Genomic DNA, 25,011 nt, shown 5'->3' on the forward strand with positions numbered 1-25,011 from the left:
CTTTTTTTATTTTATTAATTTGGAACCTTATTTGTATTTCAACACTTCTCTATTATATATATTTGCGCATCACCTGCAGTTAAATAATGAAACGCATTGATTAACTTTATAATATCTTAAACTAGGCACGTACCATCTGAATCTTAGTGTAATAACTTGAAGGTGAAGCTTCAATTTAATTATGAAACCTTGTAGCTGAAGCTTTGTATTTAATTATAACAACACCGAGAGCACAGTTATTGCTGGGGCATGTATCTGTGCTCATGAACATTGCAGTTGAGATGAATTATGTAAGTATGTGCTTGTGGAATTAATTGCCCATCTTGTTTCTATCCCTTTATGGCGCCCCCAAGGTGCAGAAGCCTTTAACTGCCATTGTCAGTATTTTATTGAGGGGCTAATGGCAGTGGCTAAAAATGTGTACCCCATTAATCAATAGTCTCATTCATGCAAGCAATTTCGGGAGTCTCAAAATGCAATACGTGTTGCACCGTCAAATTTATCAAGATTTTTCGTATAGGGTTTGATTATATATACTTCCAAGAGGGAAGATCAGAAATCAGAAATCCAAACAATGAAGTCAAATTTGACACAAAACGATATAACAAGTGATGAATTGATGCAGCTCATTCATTGTGAGAACTCTAGTGGCTTTAAATGTTGCTGGCCCGGTTGGATTTGTAATTTTGCATGGAAATAAATTGAAAAAAATGAAGAAAATAAACAAATGGTCCACAAGCAAGGGACACTTTTAAATGTGAAGTGTTTTGGATGTCATCTAAAGTCTACCTTAGCCAAGGGCTTCTTGAACCTAAATTCACTCGGTATCCGATTTAGTCTAGTCTACAATGCAGTTACTCCAAGCAAAAATACACCTACGTCAATCATAAACCGACTTAGTCACACCAAAGCCAATTTGGTCATGTAAACGTTAACTTATTAACGAAAGACATGATAAACTTGCTCAATCGTGACACATTCTGTAACAAACTATCTGCATGGATAACAACCTCACTCCAATAATTGTTTATACAAGCCTATAAAAACTCTTAACATCACGAGGTATAGACAAGTCCTCTTTTTGTCTCACCATTATTCTACTAAATCATATATTGACTTCATATTGATTTGGCGACTTAATCTCTTATTACCATTCGAACATGAAGTATTATTTGAAAAGGAAAAAAAAAAAAACTACATTTGTTTTTGAACTTTTATGCCAATACAGAAAAGAATATTTCAACAATTTGAAAAGTATGTTACCCTGTTTATAGAAATCCATACTTTCATTAAAACATGCCCTCTTTTAAGACTTGTTTCATAGATTTGAGTAATAAGTGTGAGTAACAAGCTCTAGTAAAAATGAACAAGTTAAACAAGATTGAGAAGAACTTATAAATCTAATACCTTGAAATCTCTTCATTTTTCAACTCTTTTGATTTGCTTAAATTTGGTTTATAACCCAACTAGAGTGCAAATAACGTAGCATTGGATGGTTGATTATTTGGACAGGTACCAATGCGTAGTAATAATAATAAAGCATAATACTTCCATTGCCTACAAGAATGTCTTATAACATGAAGTGTGTAACCCTTGACTCAATGGAACATATTACAACTTTTGATCTGTGATAATAAGCTAAACCCTCTTCAAGGTTGGGTATATACCAACTAATGTTCCAATAACGAGTGTCCTTCAACTTTAGTTCATACATGACAAGACACTCTCGTAAGGACAAGGTAATAATATATGGCTTTCACAACATATGCCTTAGCTTTTGAAAGATTGCTTGGACGATAAAACCATTTGAGGCCAATGTTATCCAATAAAATAGCTAAGTATGGCTCAGTGACATTGCATGCAGCCACCTAATATTCAAACATTCATCCCTTGCAAAGCTCCACTGTTTAGAATCTTCATCCCTTCTTCACTCATCTGCTGAACTTCTGAAGGCGATAAAATTCTGATGCAGCGGACACAGCCAACAAATTCCCTAGACACAGCATTTTATAATATATCAGATTGCCACACAAATTATCTTGGTTCAAAAGAATTCTCAGCCTATGGCTATCACCACACATAATAAGAGGTAAGAAACTTACTCCCAAGGATCATCCCCAACAAGAAGAACATCATTCTCATAATCTACATACACCAATTTCCATCCTGAACCTTTAGTGTCATTCAGCAGACCATCGAGTCCAAACATGCATTCAATTGCACGGATCAACTCTTCATAGTTCTTGAAAGTAGTGACATCAATTGATCTTCCTACAGAACCTGCCTTTTGCACCTGTCAGAAACCAAAATCATGATGAGATACATGATTTAAGATGTTTAGCCAAATAATACAGTTGACAAAATATAAAATTAGCACTAGCATAACATAATATAGTATGAATACAAATGTGAAAAGATTTTTTTCTTTCATGTCTCTCTGCTACAAACCTTTGTGTAGGTTCGGATGGGAGCAGGTACTTGCTGCCATGAGTTATTCTGCAGAAAGCTGCTTTCATCAAAATCAACATGGCTTGAAGAAGTACCACCCGAGTTGTCTCTCAGAGAAAATGCATGTGACTCAGCTAGACTTGCAGATGTTATCTGAGACTGGACATCCTGGCTTGAACTCAAGTTGCCCACCATGCAATCTTGTGGTGTCTGGAATTCTCTGTCCTTCATTGTGCAAAACTCATCCAAAATGGTGCTTGAAGTAGAAGGATCAACCATGGTGGTGCCTACACTGTTACTAACATCAACATTGACACAAATCTCACTTTGGTTGTTGCTCTCAGCCGAAAGATCCCTCAAACTGTTTGAACTAGGTATGCCATTGAGGCCATACATCCCTGGCTGAGTGATAGATGTTATCTGGTCTGGTTGAGATAAGAGCTTTAAGTTCTTGACATAATGATCCCACACTTCTTGGTTTGTTGAAGGTAAAGGGGGGTTCATTGCTTGAGGTTGAAGTGAAGCATGATCTTGCAAATCTGATAAAGGTCCAGTTGATTTGTTCTGCCCAACAAAAGGTTGGGAAGAAGCATACGCCATCCATTCATCAATGTCAAGTTGAGGAATCATGCCATTTGCCAAAGCAGAATCAGCTTGAGCCATGTCAATCATTTGAGGATGGGGTAAGGATGATTCTAGCTGAGGTTGCATAGGCCATGGACTAGATTGAGGAAGTAGTGGACTCTGGTTTTGATTATGGAATGTAAATTGGCTTGGTAGGCCTTGCTGGTTAACAGGATTTGCTGCAACCTTTTCTAGGATGCAGCCTTCCATGGAAGGGTAATCAACAATATGATCAGGTAGTACCTCACATTCTAATTTTGACTTGTCAGTAACTGCTCCACAAGGCAAATGATTGTCAATTTTGGCCAGAGGATGCAATTTTTCAATTTGATCACTTTTCAAAACTGATTGCATGTTTAAGGCTTGGTCAGGGATAGATTGAGAATGTAGATTTTTCAGTGGCATGTTCTCTGTACTTGCAAGTTGAGCTTTCAGGCTCTCTGCTGCCAGCGTGGCCTTCATATCTTGCAAGGGAGCTCTTGAAGCTGCAGATTCTTGTTGCATGACAGATAAAAATGCTCCATTGTTGTTCATAAGCTGGGGTTTAAAAAGCATTTTCATCAGGTGTTCTGAGTAGAGATTTGGCATTGAATTAGAGAGCTCCATAGTTCCATTTTCTGGAACTCTTATAAAAGGTCTTCTTAACATTCCCCACTCATTTTCTGCACCAACCAACATAACAAGTCATCAAATAGGAGACTCATCTACTAAGTAGGAAGAGAAATATAAGAAACAAACTTACCTAAAAGTCCAGATTGTAATGGCCGTTTCAGACTTGAAGTCAAAGAAGGGAAGATAAAAAGGCTTTCAGGAGTCTCAATCTCCCATACACTAACTCTATTCTGCTTATCACCACACCCTGGTTCATCCCACTCCACCTGTTTCCAGAGAAATCATCAAGTTGTTTAATGTTCAGCTATGAGAGTAGGCCAACTATTTCCACTAAACTCAAGGCATTATGCTTCATAGAACTATTAGATTTTATTGGACCATACAGCAAAATATGATAGAACTTCATATTGAACCAATGTTAAAGAACAAGTTTTAACTTCATGTACCTGAATATTTCTCCATTTAGAACCAGGCCACCTTAAGGGATCTACGTCACTAATACCAACTATTGTACCCATATATCTGCAGAAATATGAAGTATGTGTCAACTTTTCATGCTTGTTTGGGATTTCAGTATTTCACCCTATCACCAAAATAGTTCACACGGCATATTTAGCTGTAGCATAATCCAAGCATTCGAGAATTTACCTGCGCTTACCCGATTCTTCAGTCTCAAACATCATGCCAAATCTCATACCAACTGAGACCTGAGTCCCAAATACAGATTTTCTGTATTTAGCCAGCGGAATAACAAATTCTGAAGGGCATGCCCTACAAATAAAAAAGTAGAAATACATATTACACTATATTTGAAACAAAATTATAACATATGTTAGGTGTATGAACATACTAAATATACCTTGGATTGTAGAAAATAGTAAATGGACTTCGATTGGCAGCAGCATGAGCTGCAGCAGCAAGCACACCAATGTGCATGCTATCAGCAGAAAGCACTGATGATGGCAGAGTTGTCTGTTGACGATTAACGCGCCTCACGCCAACTCGCAATTGAGATTTCTCATCCCTTGTAGTAATTTACATATTATTTTTAGTATAAAGAAGGTTATGCAACTGAAAGGAATAAGTTTCAATCTGAATTTCAAAATTTTCACAATACTATGGTTGGATCCATAATCCATTACAGGGCAATGTCACCATGGGGAAAACAACGTTATTAGAGAATTGTAGAGACTTTGTTTTGGACAAAAATTTTAGTACTTTTGCTACCCTTCCCCTTGAAAATTGAAATGATGTCTTCTATATGTAACATACAAATAAAGAATGCTGCCTGTAGCCAACAATTAGGCAATTACCTGATGAAAAGAACAGAATCACCAGCTCTAAGCCTTTTTGAGCCTACAAACAAACTCCATCCTGTTGTGAGAAGGTGTCTCTTTGGTTGACCTAAAAGAAAATGTTAAAAAGAAAAATAAAAATGAGGACTCTAATCCACTCAAGGATAAAATAATAAAAACAAAAATGCCACAGAAGAAAGCTGCAAGCCTGCAAGTGCAAAGCCAAACACTAACTTGAAAAAAAGAGAGCAAGAATGCAGTGCTTAATATGAAATTGAATCCACAACAAATCACTCATTCCATTTTCTGACAAAGCAATAGATAGAGTTGAAAGCCAAAAAGCATACTCACCGCGGTATATATGTCGAAATGTCCAGGTATTGTCATGCAAATCTCGAACAACGAGTTCTTGAGTTGGGGGTTGAATAGTGTAATCCTAAAGTAAAACATAAAACATATCAATGAAATGAAAATTATAAAATCTTACCAAGCACAGGCAAAGCTTGATTTGCAACCAGATGGTGTTATGGCCATACCAACGGAGGAAAGAGCTTCTCTGCTGCCCTGCGAGGAACCGAAAAGCCGCCATGCGTGCTTGTATCACTAGCAGTCAAAGTTTTGCAGAAGAACTCGCTGGGATGTTTACTGTGCTTTAGTCCAAAATCAGATATGGGAAAGACTTCTTTTTCCTGAAACATAGAAATCCAAATTCAAACTAAGAATGTCCAATACATCACAACCAACATTGAGATTTAAATGTTGAATGACAAAAACTCCAAGACTGAGACTTCCAAGCTTACAGAATTCAGCGGTTGGAGAGTCATTTGAGCATAGATTTCATCTGTCTCCTTGTCTGCCTATCATAACATACAGGAGGGAAAAAAAAAAAAAAAAAAAAAAGGTTAAATTTTGTTCAGAGTTTTGAAGATTTTAAGTCAAAATAAGCTCAACAAGTGGTAAACCAGAACACAGCACTCACATGCAGTGTGACATTTTGAACTTGACACAACAACTGAGATGGAAGATTGGGGTAGTTTGGAATCTGCGAGGTTGCTGTTCTTCTAGTAGAAGCTGCCACCTGTTCATATATTTAGACACAGTGACAAACATGCTTCAGCCAACCACAACAAACAACAAAGTCACTCAGCTAAGAATCTTGGTTAGATATTCAAAAGAAATAATGAGTTAGAGATAACAAAGCAAGGTTAGAAAAATTAGCGCTTCGAAAACAAATTCATTCCTTCACCTGCTCACTATGTCCCTGAGGGAAGTAAAACACAAGACTCCCAACCTGAGGTAGTGACACAAGAGGGCCTGCACAAGCATGCCATAACTCTGAATTCAAAGTCTTTCTGAACCCTGCAAAATTTAGCAGCATCAAGCAAGCCATTCATTAAAAATGTAACCAAAAGGTAAGAAATTAAGAATGATTTTCCAAAACAAAAACAAAATAATGAAACAGACCAGAATGTTCCTGCATTTCTTTCAGCAGTTTCATCTCAGCAACAAGACTTTGACCCCCAACAACCATTCCTCCGCCAACTCCAACACCAACTCCTCCGGTTTTAATCTTTTCTTCTACGGAAGCCATCATAATCCTATTCCTAAGCTGCACCACTCTCTACGTCTTCTTCAACTTAGAGGAACCTACGTTTCTAAGTCTTCAATTCACAAGTTGCATCCCCACCAAACAAAAACTCTCCTTTCCCTCCTCTCCCATCACCACCTTGACTCACCACCCCATATGAGAGAAGGGAGAGAAGAAGGGTCCACGTTGTTAATGTGAGAATCTCATGTGGTGTTGTGCCCCTAGAGAACAAAGAAGAGCAAAACCTGAGAAAAAGGCAGAGTGCAGAGATCTTTCTTTCAAAGGGTGGGGCTTGGCACAACACAAAGCAACCAAATTAAAGGGTTTGCATCGAAGCACGCGGACCAAAGGAAAGCATGAGTGGCTAGTATTATTGGGTTTGAGTTGAGTACTATACTACTTGTTGTGCCTTTTCTTCTTTTCTATCTCGAAAAGAAACCAACCTTTCAGTGAAACCACTCATCACACTGACGCTGATACTGTTCCCTTCTTTCTTTCTTTCTTTTCCTTTTCCATTTCTCAAGCACAAGCACCAATGCCAAAAACTAAAACCTCCCTGTCCCTTCTCTCTCTCTCTTTCTCTCTCTTTGCTTCAAACAGCAACTAGTGTGTGCATGCTACCAAGTCCTACCCCTTTGCAGCTTTAAGCTATTTATATCATTAAAATAATTAACACCAAAACAAAACAAAAAACTCGTATACTTGCATTAAATGAAAATCACATAAAAAGTGGAGCTAGTCTATATCAACACGAAAACAGTACAACACACTATCAACCTCCCCTCATCTCAGGAAATGTAATGACGACATGAAATCACTAGCAGCGCTACACACACTAGCTTTTGCATTATTCACCTTCTTTAACATTTGGTTATGTTGATTTGATTCTACCTTATTTTTCAGGCTTCTATTATTACGAGATTATTTGCCACCAATTAATGACAAGAGACGTGTTCTATTTATTTGTTTGTTTTGAGTGAGATACGTGGGCGTGTACTTTAATAAATATGCAACTATATTTATTTATTTTATCACGACCGAAGTTTAGTTCAGTTCAGTATATTGCGTTTTATCATGTACCACCAAATCATAGATAAAAAATGTGATTAAGAAGGTACATTTTATTAAAGATAACTGGTCAAATTTCTTAACAAATATTTCTGAAAAAAATAATTTCGTGATTAAATGTAGTTAATTTTTATTATTTTATATAAAACATACATTATATTTATAAAAATATTCTTAATTAATTTTTTTAAATAATGTTATCATTTATTATTTTAAGTATATGTTTAGATAATAAAAAATTAAATAAAATTGACTTAATTAAAATTTATTTGTATTTAAATAATAAAAAATTTAATATTTTTTATTTATAAAATTAGTAAATATTTCATATCAACGCCATATCATATAAGGTGCATTTATTTTAAAATAAAATTTTGTGCGAGTGTTGTGTGTAAAAACAAATTCTATGAAAAGAAGTAGTTATACAATATTCTAAATGTCTTGTGTACCCTAATATCATAGAGATGGAGTTTTTCTTCTCGAATGTAGAAATGTGGAGAAAACATGATTTATTAATATAGCTCCAATTGTCACGTGGAATGTTAAATGCTAATAATATATCCCCAGCAGTGATTGCTTTCTCTCGCATGGATTATGTGCCCTTGCTAATTTGCTTTTGCTGTTTCTACCATTTTCTTAATGTCTTCTTTTCTTCTTAAGCCATTTTCATGTTTGATTCAGTACAGTTAAGAAAGAAGATGTAACAAAAAATTTCAACTACTTCAATTTATTTTTCATACATTAAATGAATCATTCGATGACGAATACATACACGTTAGTTTGTTTCGTAAAATGTATATTACATATTGTTTTATTGAAAAAAAAAAGGAAGAAAAAAAAACTATAGTCGAAGTCTAAGTCTAATTCTCTCTTAGATGTAGAAATAACAAAAGTGAATTTTGCCTCAAATAACAATATCTTTTCCATATGTACAATTAGAAAATTAAATTTCTGTGAACATTTTTAAGAAAATCTACTATGTACTAATTGTGTTGAATGTTGTTGGTTAATATGTTTAGCATATAGCATAAGTATACAATCTTTTTTTCATTTGAAAATAAGCAACAATGAAATAATAACATAATAAAAAAAATTAAATAGAAATGTGGAAGTGGTGAGATTATTTATTGACGCTTTAATTAGTAGCACGAAACTTACTTGAAAGGGAAAAGGAATGCATGAAATATCACTTCTTTATGTGTTTGGAACAAAGATAACGTTAAAGTGTATCAAATATTAGAAGGACTTACATTAAAATAACTTTTGCACTGAAAAGATTGAATTCGTTGAAGTTCATGTATAAAGAGACGCTATTTATTTTCACTCTTTATGTTTATCTATGATTTATAACATATAATAAAAAGAATTGTTTCATTTTATGTATATATTTTTTTTAAATAATTTTATCCTTAAAATTTTAAATTATAAAAAATGATATTAAAATTTAATTATTTTATAAATATAATACTTAAATTTATGACCATTAAGTTTGAGGACCAAATACAACATCAATTTAATAAATATTAATAATTTTATATAAATACAAAGTGTCTTGACTTCACTAATTATAAAATAAAATAAAATAAAATAAAAAAATTGAACATTTTAGTGTACATAATTTTTGTCCAATTTTACGCTTATAGCTACTATTTTGCAAGTTACAATTTTTTTATTCTTTTTTGTAAATTTCTTTCCATAATTGCTTATATTTTTAATAATTATTCACTATTATATAATTTTTATCATTTATTATTTTTAAAAATAATTCACCGAGGTACATAATGCCTTTTGTACGTTAGTATATATAAATGTAATTGATTATATAAATATTGTATATTATTGATTAGAAAATTAAACTTCTGTCAACATTTTTATAGAAAATTAACTATCTACTAATTAAGTTGAATCTAGTTGGTTAAAATGTAAATATAGCATAAGGACACGATCTTTTTTTCATTTTAATTTGGAAATAAACAACAATGAAATAATAATACACATTAGAAAAATAAGTCAAGATATATTAACATTATGTATAAGTTTAAAAACTAAAACCAAATCTTATATTCTTAATTAATAACATTTTGTAAAATACAAACTTAATCGATCCAATTGTTGAATTATGTGATATTACACTCAAGATCATATATCTCAAATTTCACATGATTTTAAAATTATTTAGTAGTTTATCATATTTTTTATTTTAACGTAAAATATGAATTTAAAAAATGTAAATATCTATTTTTAGTTAACATATCTAAAAGAAATTTAAATTGGGTGAAATTTGATATACATGATATTGAATATAATTTCATATAATTCAACGTTTGGATCAATTCAATTTACTTTATATAAAAAGTTATTGAAGATACAAGATTTGCTATATAATTTTAGATTTATATCTGATGTCAACAAATTCTAACTCTAAAAGAATAATAGAAACTAGGAAATGATGAAATTATTTATTAATACTTCGGTTACTAACGTAGAACTTGCGTAGAGAACAAATGAAGTGATAGGTACATCAATCTTTATGCGTGTTTGGAATAAAAGTAACGACAAAGTTAATTGAATATTAATGGGACCCACATCAAAATAACTAACATACTAAGGAGACTCAATTCACATAAGTTTCTGTATAAAGAGAAACGACTTATTCTCATTCACTCGTCAATTTTATGTTTATATATATAAACATAATTGATTGTATAAATATTATGTATAATCTATCAAAAAAATTAACATTTATCAACATTTTTAAGAAAACAAACATTCTACTAATGAAGTTGAATCTTGTTAGTTAAAATGTATAGTATATAGCAAGAGTACACAATCCCTTTTTTTTCATTTGGAAATAAGCAACAATGAAATAATAATATACAATAAAAAAAATTGGCAGAAATGTACAATTAGTGGGATTATTTAACAACGCTTCAGTTAGTAGTGCAAAACTTGTGTGGACGAGAAAAAAAGTGCGGAGAACATCACTTTTTATGCGTGTTTGGAATAGAAGTAACGTCAAAATGTATTAAAATTAGAGGGACCCACATTAAAATAACTTCCACATGAGAAAACTTAATACATGAAAGTTTTGTATATAAATATAATTAATTGTGTAAAATATTATATATAATCAATCAAAAAAGTAAACATCTATCAACATTTTTAAAAACATACCAACTATCTACAAATTAAGTTGAATCATGTTAGTTAAAATGTATAGTATATAAGAAAAGTACACAATCCGTTTTTCATTTGAAAATAAGCAACAATGAAATAATAGTACGCAATAAAAAAAATTAGTAGAAATGGAGAAATAATGAGATTATTTAACAACGCTTCAGTTAGTAGTGCGAAACTTGCGTGGAGGAGAAAAGGAGTGTGGAGAACATACACTTTTTATGCGTGTTTAGAATAGAAGTAACGTCAAAATGTATTAAAATTAGTGGGACCTACATTAAAATAACTTCCACGTGAGAAAACTTAATCTATGAAAGTTTTGTATATAAATATAATTGATAGTGTAAAATATTATATATAATCGATCAGAAAATTAAACATCTATCAACAATTTTAAAAAGATACCAATTATCTACAAATTAAGTTGAATCATGTTAGTTAAAATGTATAGTATATAGGAAAAGTACACAATCATTTTTTTCATTTGAAAATAAGCAACAATGAAATAATAGTTAGCAATAAAAAAATTAGTAGAAATGGAGAAATAGTTAGATTATTTAACAACGCTTCGGTTAGTAATGCGAAATTTGCGTGGTGGAGAAAAGGAGTGTGGAGAACATCACTTTTTATACGTGTTTCGAATAGAAGTAACGTCAAAATGTATTAAAATTAGTGGGACCTACATTAAAATAACTTCCATGTGAGAAAACTTAATCCATGAAAGTGTTGTATATAAATATAATTGATTGTGTAAAATATTATATATAATCGATCAGAAAATTAAACATCCATCAACATTTTTAAAAAAACATACCAAATATCTACAAATTAAGTTGAATCATGTTAGTTAAAATGTATAGTATATAGGAAAGATACACAATCCTTTTTTTCATTTGAAAATAAGCAACAATGAAATAATAGTACGCAATAAAAAAAATTAGTAGAAATGGAGAAATAGTGAGATTATTTAACAATGCTTTAGTTAGTAGTGCAAAACTTGCGTGGAGGAGAAAAGGAGTATGGAGAACATACACTTTTTATGCGTGTTTGTAATAGAAGTAACGTCAAAATGTATTAAAATTAGTGGGACCCACATTAAAATAACTTCCACGTGAGAAAACTTAATCCATGAAAGTTTTGTATATAAATATAATTGATTGTGTAAAATATTATATACAATCGATCAGAAAATTAAACATATATCAACAATTTTAAAAACATACCAATTATCTACAAATTAAGTTGAATCATGTTAGTTAAAATGTATAGTATATAGGAAAAGTACATAATCCTTTTTTTCATTTGAAAATAAGCAACAATGAAATAATAGTACGCAATAAAAAAATTAGTAGAAATGGAGAAATAGTGAGATTATTTAACAATGCTTCAGTTAGTAGTACAAAATTTGCGTGGTGGAGAAAAGGAGTGTGGAGAACATCACTTTTTTTGCGTGTTTGGAATAGAAGTAACGTCAAAATGTATTAAAATTAGTGGGACCCACATTAAAATAACTTCTACATGAGAAAACTTAATCCATGAAAGTTTTGTATATAAATATAATTGATTGTGTAAAATATTATATATAATTGATCAGAAAATTAAACATATCTATCAACATTTTTAAAAAACATACTAACTATCTACAAATTAAGTTGAATCATGTTAGTTAAAATGTATAGTATATAGGAAAGTACACAATCCTTTTTTTCATTTGAAAATAAGCAACAATGAAATAATAGTACGCAATAAAAAAATTAGTAGAAATGGAGAAATAGTGAGATTATTTAACAATGCTTCAGTTAGTAGTGCGAAACTTGCGTGGAGGAGAAAAGGAGTGTGGAGAACATACACTTTTTATGCGTGTTTGTAATAGAAGTAACATCAAAATGTATTAAAATTAGTGGGACCCACATTAAAATAATTTCGACGTGAGAAAACTTAATCCATGAAAGTTTTGTATATAAATATAATTGATTGTGTAAAATATTATATTTAATCGATCAGAAAATTAAACATCTGTCAACATTTTAAAGAACATACCAACTGTCTACAAATTAAGTTGAATCATGTTAGTTAAAATGTATAGTATATAGGAAAAGTACACAATCCATTTTTCATTTGAAAATAAGCAACAATGAAATAATAGTACGCAATAAAAAAAATTAGTAGAAATGGAGAAATAGTGAGATTATTTAACAATGCTTTAGTTAGTAGTGCGAAACTTGCGTGGAAGAGAAAAGGAGTGTGGAGAACATACACTTTTTATGCGTGTTTGTAATAGAAGTAACGTCAAAATGTATTAAAATTAGTGGGACCCACATTAAAATAATTTCGACGTGAGAAAACTTAATCCATGAAAGTTTTGTATATAAATATAATTGATTGTGTAAAATATTATATTTAATCGATCAGAAAATTAAACATCTGTCAACATTTTAAAAAACATACCAACTATCTACAAATTAAGTTGAATCATGTTAGTTAAAATGTATAGTATATAAGAAAAGTACACAATCCATTTTTCATTTGAAAATAAGCAACAATGAAATAATAGTACGCAATAAAAAAAATAGTAGAAATGTAGAAATAGTGAGATTAGTTAATAACACTTAGTTAATTGCACAGAACTTGTGTGGAGGAGAAAAGGAATGTGTAAAACATCACTCTTTATGCGTGTTGGAATAAAATTAACATCAAAGTATATTAAAATTAGTGGGACTCACATCAAAATAACTTCCATGTGAGAAGATTGAATTCATGGAAGATTTTGTATAAAGAAACACGACTTATTCTCATTCACTCACTGATTTTATGTTCATATATATAAACATAATTGATTGTGTAAATATTATATATGATTGATAAGAAAATTAAACATCTTTCAACATTTTTAAGAAAATTAACTATCAACTAATTAAGTTGAATCTTGTTGATTAAAATGTATAGTATATAACGAACGTACACAATCATTTTTTCATTTGGAAATAAACAACAATGAAATAATAATACACAATAAAAAGAATTTAGTAGAAATGGAGAAGTGGTGAGATTATTTAATAACACTTTAGTTAGTAGCACAGAACTTGCGTGGAAGAGAAAAGGAGCGTGCAGAACATCAATCTTTATGCGTGTTTGGAATAGAAATAACGTCAATGAGTATTAAAAATTAGTGAGACCCACATCAAAATAACTTTCGAATGAGAAAATTGAATTCATGGAACTTCTTGTATAAAGAGACACTACTTATTCTCATTCACTCATTGATTTTATGTTTATAGATATAAACATAATTGATTGTATAAATATTATGTATAATTGGTTAGAAAATTAAATTTTTGTCAACATTTTTTAGAGAATAAACTATTTATGAATTAAGTTGAATATGATGTTGAGATACAAATGAAATCTCACGTCATTAGAACAAAAAAAGCAATAAAATTTTATAAAGCATACATACTTCATTGAAAAGTGACCTTTTGGATTATTCAAAAACAAAATCACGAGGATTGAGTCCCAAAATAAAAATATTTTATCAATGTGAAGTTGTTTATGAAATAATTCGATAAAATAAGATATAACCCTCTTCATAATAAATATATATCCCTTGACAAAAATATCATAATATAACCCAAATATCTTATTGGATAAAATGCACAGTACATATCTCAAGTACATAATATTTTTTTTAACTTATAAATAAGGAACAATGAAATAATAATGCACAATAAAAAAATCAGTAGAAATGCAAAAATGGTGAGATTATTTATTAATGCTTCAGTTAGTAGCACAAAACTTACATGAAGAGAAAAAGTGTGTCCTAAACATCACTATTTATGCATGTTTTGAATATAGATAACATCAAGGAGTATTAAATATCAGTGGAACCCACATTAAAATAACTTCCACCTTGATAAGACTAAATTCACAGAAGTTCATGTATAAAACAATCAAAAAATTAAACTTTTATCAATATTTTTAAGAAAATCAACTATCTACTAATTATGTTGAATCTTGTTGGTTAAAATGAACAGTATATAGCACAAGTACACAATCTTTTTTTTTTCATGTGAAAATAAGCAAAAGTGAAATAATAATACACAATAAAAAAATTAGTAGAATTCAAGAAGTGATGAGATTATTTAATAACACTTTAATAAATAGCGAAAAACTTGCATGGAGGGCACAAGGAGTGCTTGAAGCATCACTCTTTATACGTATTTAGAACAGAAGTAACCTCAAAGTGCATTGAATATTAGTGGGATCCACATCAAAATAACTTTCACATCAAGAATTATGAATTCACCAAAATTCCTATATAAAGAAATGCGACTTATTCTCATTCACCCATCAATTTTATGTTTATATATTTAAACATAATTGATTATGTAAATATTATATATAATCAATCGGAAATTAATCTTTTGTTAATATTTTTATATAAAAAAATCAACAATCTATTAATTATGTTGATTTTGTTGGTTAAAATGTATAGTACATAATCCAAATACACAATCCTTTTTTCCTTAGGAAATAAGCAATAATAAAATAATAATACACAATAAAAAAAAAATAGTAGAAATGTGGAAATGGTTATATTATTTTTTAGCACTTCAATTAGTAGTGTAAAACTTGCATGAAGTGAAAAAAAATGCGTGAAATATCATTCTTTATACGTGTGTGGAATTGAGGTAATATCAAAGAGTATTAAATACTAATGAAAATTATATCAAAATAACTTTCACATTGAGAAGATTGAATTCACTAAAATTCATGTATAAAGAAATATGAATTATTCTCGTTCACTCATCGATTTTACGCTTATATATATATAGACATAATGGATTATGTAAATATTATATATGATTGATTACTTAACTAGTTATCTATATGAGGAGGGTTCAAACGACACCGGTGTAACTTTTATAAAGTGTTACACCGCTCAATAACTTTATATTAAATGTGAATTTTGAAAATCCAACCGTTAGATTGAAAGTTCATATCTCTTAGATCATATATGTCAAATTTTATATTAATCTAAGATGATTTGATACTTCATTCTCATAAAACAAAATTGACGTAATATATACATTTCAAAATATACTAAAATATGAACACTTTGATTACCTTCAAGTTGTTGTTCAATTTTAACAAAATTTGACATATATGATCTAAGAGATATGAACTTTCAATCTAACGGTTGGATTTTCAAAATTCACATTTAATATAAAGTTATTAAGCGGTGTAAGACTTAGTAAAAGTTACACCAGTGTCGTTTGAATCCTCCTCTATATATATATATATATAATTTATCATGTAATTATTTATATATAATTATTATAATAAATAAATAAATTAATATGGAAAATTATTATTTTTAAATTAAATATCTTCTAAAAAAACTAACTTTTTTTCTTATTACACTTTTTTGTCATCCATTTTTTACATTTTTTATTTTTGTAAATTTTGTCACTCAACTTTAAAAATTTTTACATTTTGTCATTCGTTAATTGAGTATTCAAAATTAATTACTAAAGTAACATGTTAACTCTTAACATGACATGTTAAGTTAATTATTGATGAATCACATTATATCATATTATCAATTAGTATATGTTAACGTGTTATGTTAGTTGTCAACATGATACATTAACAATTTATTAATAACGATAATGTTCAAATAAATGTGACAAAATGTTTAAAATATAAAAAATATGTGATAAAATATACAATTTTAAAAGGTCACAAAAATATGAAAATATGTAATTAAAAGTACAATTAAACTTATTTATTTTTTAATTTTTCTACTACTAAACTTTTATTTATAAGTTATTTTTTTACCTCCTTTTTTTCTCTTCTATTTTTTTCATCTTCTAATCTCACCATTTTTTTAACCTCTATCAAATCCAATGTAAATGGCAGATTTATAAGTATCGAGTATTTTCCTTAAAAAAAAAAAAATAGCGTGGTTTTGTGAGAACAAAAGGATGTGCAATATAATGTGGTTAATTGATAGAAAGACATAATTATTTATCGGAATGAAAATAGAAATATAAAAAGCATTTTCGCCAGTAGTTTAGCACCTGATGTTTGACCGTTCATCACGCGTGCGATTCACGACAAAGGAATGAGGTGAAAGTGTGAAAGATGTATGCCACGTGTCACTGTGCTGTCTATTTACTCACGGCGCCGTTTTCCATATTTGACATTCCACGTTCCTAACCTTTTTGACCTACTTTTTCTTTTTTACAAATAAAAAAATAATATTTTATCTTTCACAGAAAATGACTCTGCCTTTAAAAAAATTGTTTTATTTTAAATTATCTTAATTTTTATCATGCACCGAAAAAAAAGAACTCAATTTTTTAGATAAAGTTTGGATGTAGGGTGGAGCCATTGGTTGTGGGTGTCATTGGCCCCCAAAAATTATACATACATATTTATATAACGTTGTCTTAAAAGACTTCAAAAAAATTTGTTATCTCAAAAGAGAAATTCATTTATTCAAAAAGTAAGTTTAGAAATATTTAATAATTTATATTTTATATTAAATTTTAATAATTTACTCGTTGAAATTAAAATTTTTAATGTATATATTAAATCTGTAAATTTTTAAAAAATTTGAGAATTATTAGATATTTCGTTTCATTAATTCAAATTAATATATAAAATAATTTTATAATTATCTGTCAATTTGAATTAATGAAATGAAGTATTAAATGATTTTCAAATTTTTTAAAAATTTGCAGACTTGATCTATGCATTAAGAACTTTAAATTCAACAGCTGGATTATTGAAATTTAATGTAGAACATGAGTTATTGAAGGAAGGAAGTCTAAGTAAACTTACTCCTAAAGTAAACCGATCCCTCCTTTTATATATATATATATATATATATATATATATATATATATATATATACATATACACTCACAGAGGAGGGTTCAAACGATACCGGTATAATTTTTACTAAGTATTACATCGCACAATAACTTTATATTAAATGTAAATTTTGTAAATCCAACCGTTGAATTATAACTTCATATCACTTTATATGTTTATATCAAATTTTGTTAAAATTGAACAACAACTTGAAGGTAATCAAAGTGTTCATATTTTATTATATTTTAAAATATATATATTACATCGATTTTGTTTTATAAGAATGAAGTATCAAACTATCTTGGATTAATATAAAATTTTGTATATATGGTCTAAGAGTAAAGAACTTTTGATCTAACGGTTGGATTTATAAAATTCATATTTAATATAAAGTTATTGAACGGTGTAATACTTAGTAAAGTTATTTTTAAAAATGTCTTATTTTTATAATTTATTAATTATTTATTTATGTTTCTCTCTTCATTTTTTTATCACATCACTTATTATATTTTATTTTTTCTCTCTTTATATTTTTCTCATCACTTAAGGTCTTTAACTTCTCCACAAATGTATAATCATCGTTTCTTGTAACACATGGAGTTAGATATTTTTGTCAAGGTGTTGCTAGTGGGGAGAAATCAAAGCTAAGATTCTCAATCTTTTTCTCCTTCTTTATTGAGGTCCATAACATACATAGTGAAGGTTCTTGCTGTTGGAAGCTCTTAGAAGTGTTATTAAGACTTGGGAAGCTTGGATCAATGGTGGTGTTACGCTTGTTCGAGTGCAAAGCTTTGAAGCTCAAATTCTCCTTCTTCCTCTTCTTTAGTTTCAAGAGTGCAGAATAGAGGTAAGGAGAGTTAGGAAGTGTTTTAATGAATGGTTGAGTTGAATACATTAAAGGGGTTATGGATTACATGCGTTTATATGGTGAAAGTACATGAAATTAGGGCTATTTATGTTGAACTCGAATGGTTGGGTTTATGGAGATGAAATTGGTGATTTCTTTTATTTATGGTTATGGGTGTTGTTTTATCTTAATTTAAGTCATATATGATGTATATGTAGTGTTGGATGCTTTGCATGTTTAAGATTTTTTGGTTTTTAGGTGCTTGGGGCAATTTTTGTAATCTGCAATATGTAGAAATCATAGTCACGCCAAGTGCGCCATCATGGCGTCGGGCGTAGTTCCAATAAGAGGTCTCTCTCTCAGTCACGTTGGGCACAAGATCGATGGTGTCAGGCATGAGGAGAGAGATTTATCTCAGGTTGGGATGGCGTTGGGCACAATTTGAATGGCATTGGATGTGAGAGTATGGGAGTCTCTAACTTGGTAATGTCAGGCGCCATTGAGGTGACATCAAACGTGAGTCAAACAGAAACTTTCTGCTTAATATGAGGCTAGATGTAGGTTTTTCCACGTTAGGCACGAGGTCCCAGGGGGCCTCCACCTTGATCATGCGAACACAGTTCAAGTGATGTCGGGCACAAGGTACGTTGTGTTGGGTGCAAGGTTCCAAGATGATGGGGATGTTTTAGTGGTGTTGTATAATGAACATGAATAGATGTTTTAAGTTTTATTGAATGTTGTATGATGTATGATGATTATTCTATGTGTTTTGACTGGATATGACATATGTAGATAATTGTATGGTTTTGGATGAGGATGAGCATATATATGTTGTATATATGTATGATGCTGATGATCTTTATATGTATTGATTGGATGTGATGCATATAGATGATGTATGGTAAGGTGTGGATACTGAGAATGTGGTAATGACATTAAGACATGTTGGCTAACTTAGGATTTAAGGAGATAAAATTATTTTTGAAAATTGAAGATCCCATATAGGGAATCTTGGAGTGGTGTTCTGGTAGATCACTTTTGGAAAACCCTCATTTGGTAGGTGTCTCTTATAATGGGTTTTGAGGTGTGTTGATGTCTTCCCTAGGTCCTTAGTTAGTGGTTGAGTAAGGTAAAAAGTCGAGGGCTATAACCCTTAACCAAGTACCTAGAAAGGTTGCATGATTCCTTGAGGATAATCAGTGGGCGAATTTCATATGTGACTTGATAATGCATGTTAAGGTCATGGTAAACTCAGTTGTGTAAGAGACAAGACCCAAGAAACCAAAGAAGGGTCCTATTTTGTTGTGATTGAGTCAACGCTTCAGGTGCAAAAATGATTGTGTTGGTTTGGTAGGGTTTAGAATTTAGGGTTTAAGAGATTTCCATAAGTGAATACGTGATAATACATTAGTTAGGGTGTTTGCATATGATGTATGTTGTGGTGTGTTTATATGCATTTATACATGTCTTGGTTTATATAGTGTAGATGAGAACATGTTTACTTTGGAGTGTTTGATTTTCATGTAGGTTTAGCTATGATGTCTAGATTATAGAAATGTTTTCTATGCTTACATGTTTTTAAACTCTAACTTACCTTTCTATTTCTATTGTGATTTGGATTATGATAATCATACATTATATGAGAATAGACCAAGACTAAACTTAAGCTAACTGGTGGTGTGACCTTTTACTGGTGTCGATGTTGTTAGATGTAGCTTGTATAGTTGTGTTCAACTAGCAATAGGACATAAGATTATTTTGGGATTATTGTATACATGTATATAACTTATCAATATTAGTATAGATGTTTTACTTTTATATTCATATTTTATATATATGCATCACACATCCTCTTTTTTAATTTTGTATATTTTAGTAATCTAGTTTCCAGTTACTAGTTACAGTGATTCCTTTTAGTGTGATGACTAGGACAAGTCATTATATTCCTTATAATGTTTTTTTTCTTATTAAATGTTTTTTGATTAAAAATTTAAATAAATATTTATTCATTATGTTCTTTTTTAAGCAAAAAAATATATTATTCTTAAAAATATATAACATAATTAATTATGTTATGTATATAGGAAAGGATCTAGAAGAGGCAGGCACGGGTCAAGTCTAACCCTCTACCCCTATAAATTACATTTTTTTAATAAATATAAAATATAATAAATTTTAATATGAAATTGTTTTAAAAAAATAAATTTAATTAAAAAATTATTATTAGAAACATAATAAACAACATTGTAAAGTTTTAATAAAATTTTCTTATTTGTGAACTTTAATTAATGAATTATATTACTTAAAAATTAAATAATTATAAAGGTAAAAACGAGGCACCTCAAAGGGTAGGATAGCTGGCCCCAAGATTTAACGCGACTGCATACACAAGGCAGGATTCAAACCCCTGACCTTGCTTAAGCGTGGATCATCCCTTATCATTGAACCACACGCTTGGGGTTGTCTTCTCCTTTACTAGTTCTATGGATTCCTCCACATACATATACATACCTATATTATAAAGGGGATATTTTTGTAATCACTTTTTATTTCTACTTTTTAGTGGATCATTATACCCATTGGATGTTAAAAAAATATAACTTCTCATATCATTTCTAAATAATCACTCACAATCATCTAATATCATGTCTATGTAACTGTTAGACGTACAAAATACCTCAACCCCTCTAATATATATAGGAGGAATTTACTTATTTTAGGAGTAAATTTACTTAGACTTACTTCACTCAATGCCTCAAATTTTACATCAAATTTTAACGATTCAACAGTTGAATTAAAGGCCTTTAATGTATAGATTATGTCTATAATTTTTTTAAAAAAATTGATACTCATTTCATAAATTCAAATTAACGTATAAAATATTTTTATGATTATCTGTTATTTTGAATTAATAAAAAAGTGTATCAAATAAAATTTTTAAAATTTTTAAAAATTTGTATACTTAATCTATATATTAAGAATTTTTAATACAACAATTGAATCATTAAAATTTGATGTATAATTTGAGTTATTAAATGGACAAGTCTAAATAAACTTATTCATTAAATAAGTCAACTTTTTCCTTCTTATTACAAATGTATACTTATTATTTTATATTAAATTATTTATAAATATTATTTTTCTCTTTTTTTTTTTTTTTTGTCTCTCTCTTTTGAATCGATAACTTTCCCCTCTTATCCTCTGCTACACTCTTCACACTTCTGCACAAACAAATGCCCCACAAAATCCAATGTTTCTATCTAATGGCGTGTGCTATTCTACATCTCTTTTTCACTTTAATTCAGTCCACCATACAGCTACTAATGTTTAAGAAAATTAGAAAATTAATCCACAGACATCGAATTTGTTCCTTCCTTTTATTAAGGATATATTAGAAGTCAAATTCATAAATTTAGTGAAGAAAAATCGAATAAGAATGTACTTTTTAGGTTTCTTGACAATGACATTGTACTTACTAACCTATTTGAACCTTTCATAGTGACTTGTGCATGAAGAACTCTATTGATTATCTTCTAATTCAACTTGTGTTAATTTAGATTTTAGAGTATGCCAATCTTTCACGTCAATCTTGACCACTAGGAGTTAATCTCTTGATAATCTACGTATCTAGCTCAGGTTTTGGTCTTGTTTGCCAAATTATTGAACTCTTGTGAGATATAAGAAATATAAAAGATTATCTAAATGCTTCAATGTTTATCTTTACCTTTTTAAGTATCCTATGTCAAAGTCACTGCTATGTTATCTAGTTTCATTGGCAGAAACCTATCTATATCTAACATGATAGCAATATTCCCTATATCTTTGTTTTTGGTCCACCCGAAGCTAAATATGGAGAGATAAATAATCCCCTCACATTCTGGTTTTGTTTAAATGGAAATATTCATTCAGAAGTGATTACCATTCTTCTATATGGATTCCACTCCCTTGTGATAAAAATTAGAAATGATATTTTTTTTTCTTTGAAGTTCTGTAAACTAAATAATCTCATAATCGAAATGTAAGGATTAATTCTTTAAAGTAATAAGATTTATTTAAAAGATTAACTTTCTTCAACAAATATTCTTTCTATACACAGACTAAGAATCAAACTCTTGATCATAAACTTAATGAACAAAATTATTGAGCAACTATACCATGTTTTACTTTACTCTCAACTTAATTATTCTTGTGTAATAATTAATGAGAATATGTAAAATAATTATTTCACTCTCAAGAATGTTAATTTAATTTAATTATATAAGAATAAATTGTAAAAAAATTGTATAACATAGAACTTAAGTGCATTAGTCAAAGAGTTAAAAAAAATCATTTTATACAATAGAAACCCAGATAACCCTCTTTCTCACTTATTTTCGATTCCTTTACAAACTCATTGACTTTATATCCTATTCGGGTAAACCCATCCATGTAACCAATATTATCTATTTTCGTAGAATATCCGTACCTCTATAAAAGAAAATTATACAAATTATTTTATAAGGTTGTGGATAGGAATGATAAAATGAGTTTGCTCCATTTGGTTTGGTTTGGACAACTTGTTAAATGGGGTAAGTTAATTGGTTCTATAAAAAACTTTAGACAATTTAAACAAATACATTAAAAAAATTACTTATTTAAAAAAAAAAACTGTTTTTATTTCAAAAAGAATAATTTACATAAAGAGATCGAACATTCAATCCGAATTTAAAGAAGAAAGAATATAATAGTTGGTATAATGACGAGGAATAGTAAAACACTTGGGACAATGAAGTAAAATTAGACGTGTCTACCTGCAGAATAAACTGGGAAAAGAAATAATTAATGAAGAAGAAAACGAAAATTGACTCAGAACATATATAATGCTTGATTGTTAGAGTGAGTTGTTTATTTTATTTTTGTAGGTTTTATAACGTCACATAAATTAAAGATTTTTTCATCGAATTTCATTCAAATGAAAATGAGTTTTTCACTTCAATTTGTGAATCATACTATATATGACTTCTGTTATATATAACAATAATTTTCATGTTATTTTCGAATTTTTTTTATAAGATAAACTAATTGTTTAAGGTAATAGTTTAAATTTGTATTTTTTTTATTTTAAAAATAAATTATTTTTATAGAATCCGAAAATTTGAAACTTGGGATTGTTTTTCAAAATATTTTTTTAAAATGAATTTATTATATAAAAGCAAAATATTTTGGTGTTATCAAATAAAATTAAACATCTTAAAATTTTTTTTTATAGCAAATTTATTCAAACAAAATTTCATTTTAATTATAAATTTTTTCTTTATTTGGTGACTTATAAAAATTGATTATATATAACAAAATTTGATTATTAAAATAATTTAATATTTACTGTTTTTTCAAACACATTCTTAATAATAATAAAAAATTAACTGAGATTATTAGAAAATATTATGTGCATAATTTAATTAAATAATTTTTTATTTTATATAAAAAGGTAATTATTCATAATTTGTTTTTATATTTTTTTTTGTAATTATGAACATTTTTTTTTGTTATTTTTAATATTATTATTAATTTTTAATTCATTATTCTTACTTTTAACATTATATTTTAGTTTCAATATAATTTAATTTTTAAATACATCACAAACAATTATCTCAAAAGACAAAAATAATGTGTTAAAAATAAATTGAAAGCGTCTAAATAGATTTTATATATATATATATATATATATATATATATATATATATATATCTCTTAAAAAGTACATAATTAAAAACAATTAATGAATTAAAATGTAAGAACAATATTTGAAGTAATAAAAATCATTGTTAATAATGCATTGAAATATATATAAATAAAAAATATTGAAGTAAAATATATGTAATTTCTTTATTTATATAAAACAATAAGTACATTACTAAATTAAATTTTACACCTTAAAATAATCAAACTATATCAATTTAAAATGTTCTTTATTATTTTAATTATCTTAGTTTAAAATAAGTGTTTGAGTTTGATCACCAAAATGATTATTAATCATATTTCACTTATTCGGATTAATTAAAGATAAAATCTTGGAATATTGGGTAAAATAAAAAAAATTAATTTTTATTTTGTTAGTCAATTTAATATTTGCCTTTGTGAAAATTATCATTTTAATTTTTAATTTTGTATAAAGACATTCACTCTAATATTTTTAGTGCAAAATAATTATAAAAATAAAATAATAACAATAATAGAAGGAAAAGTGAAATCTTTATGCACAATCAAGAACTTAAAATTTTACAAAAGTAAAACAATCAATACTTAATATTAAAAATTGAAACGAGTATTTACTCAACCACTACGTTAGCCTTAAGAATTAAATTGATATTTTAATGTTGTAGAGTAATGGAAACATTTGTTTAAGTCCGGAAAATAGAGGAGAAAATAAACTTAACAATATATTTTTATTTTGTGAAACTCTGGTTTAGATTAAACCTCGGGATCACTACCCA

The 25,011-nt window shown here is 28.8% G+C and overlaps 1 protein-coding gene across 1 annotated transcript; it reads right to left on the bottom strand.

Annotated features, from left to right (window-relative positions):
• Window positions 1-1,526: 1,526 nt before the first annotated feature.
• Window positions 1,527-7,489, bottom strand: MP (Transcriptional factor B3 family protein / auxin-responsive factor AUX/IAA-like protein). The gene is made up of 14 exons (XM_020377501.3): window positions 6,444-7,489; window positions 6,226-6,338; window positions 5,959-6,057; window positions 5,780-5,836; window positions 5,516-5,668; window positions 5,331-5,415; window positions 4,998-5,088; window positions 4,544-4,708; window positions 4,333-4,455; window positions 4,131-4,206; window positions 3,815-3,950; window positions 2,449-3,734; window positions 2,103-2,293; window positions 1,527-1,993 (listed from the first exon to the last, which is right to left on the bottom strand). Exons 1-14 carry the CDS (start codon window positions 6,571-6,573, stop codon window positions 1,876-1,878), a joined length of 2,823 nt encoding a protein of 940 aa, XP_020233090.1. The 5' UTR covers window positions 6,574-7,489; the 3' UTR covers window positions 1,527-1,875.
• Between the last annotated feature and the right edge of the window lie 17,522 nt (window positions 7,490-25,011).

The sequence above is a fragment of the Cajanus cajan genome, chromosome 9, assembly GCF_000230855.2.
Source record: "Cajanus cajan strain Asha chromosome 9, NIPB_CcT2T_4, whole genome shotgun sequence".
NCBI lineage: Eukaryota > Viridiplantae > Streptophyta > Magnoliopsida > Fabales > Fabaceae > Cajanus > Cajanus cajan.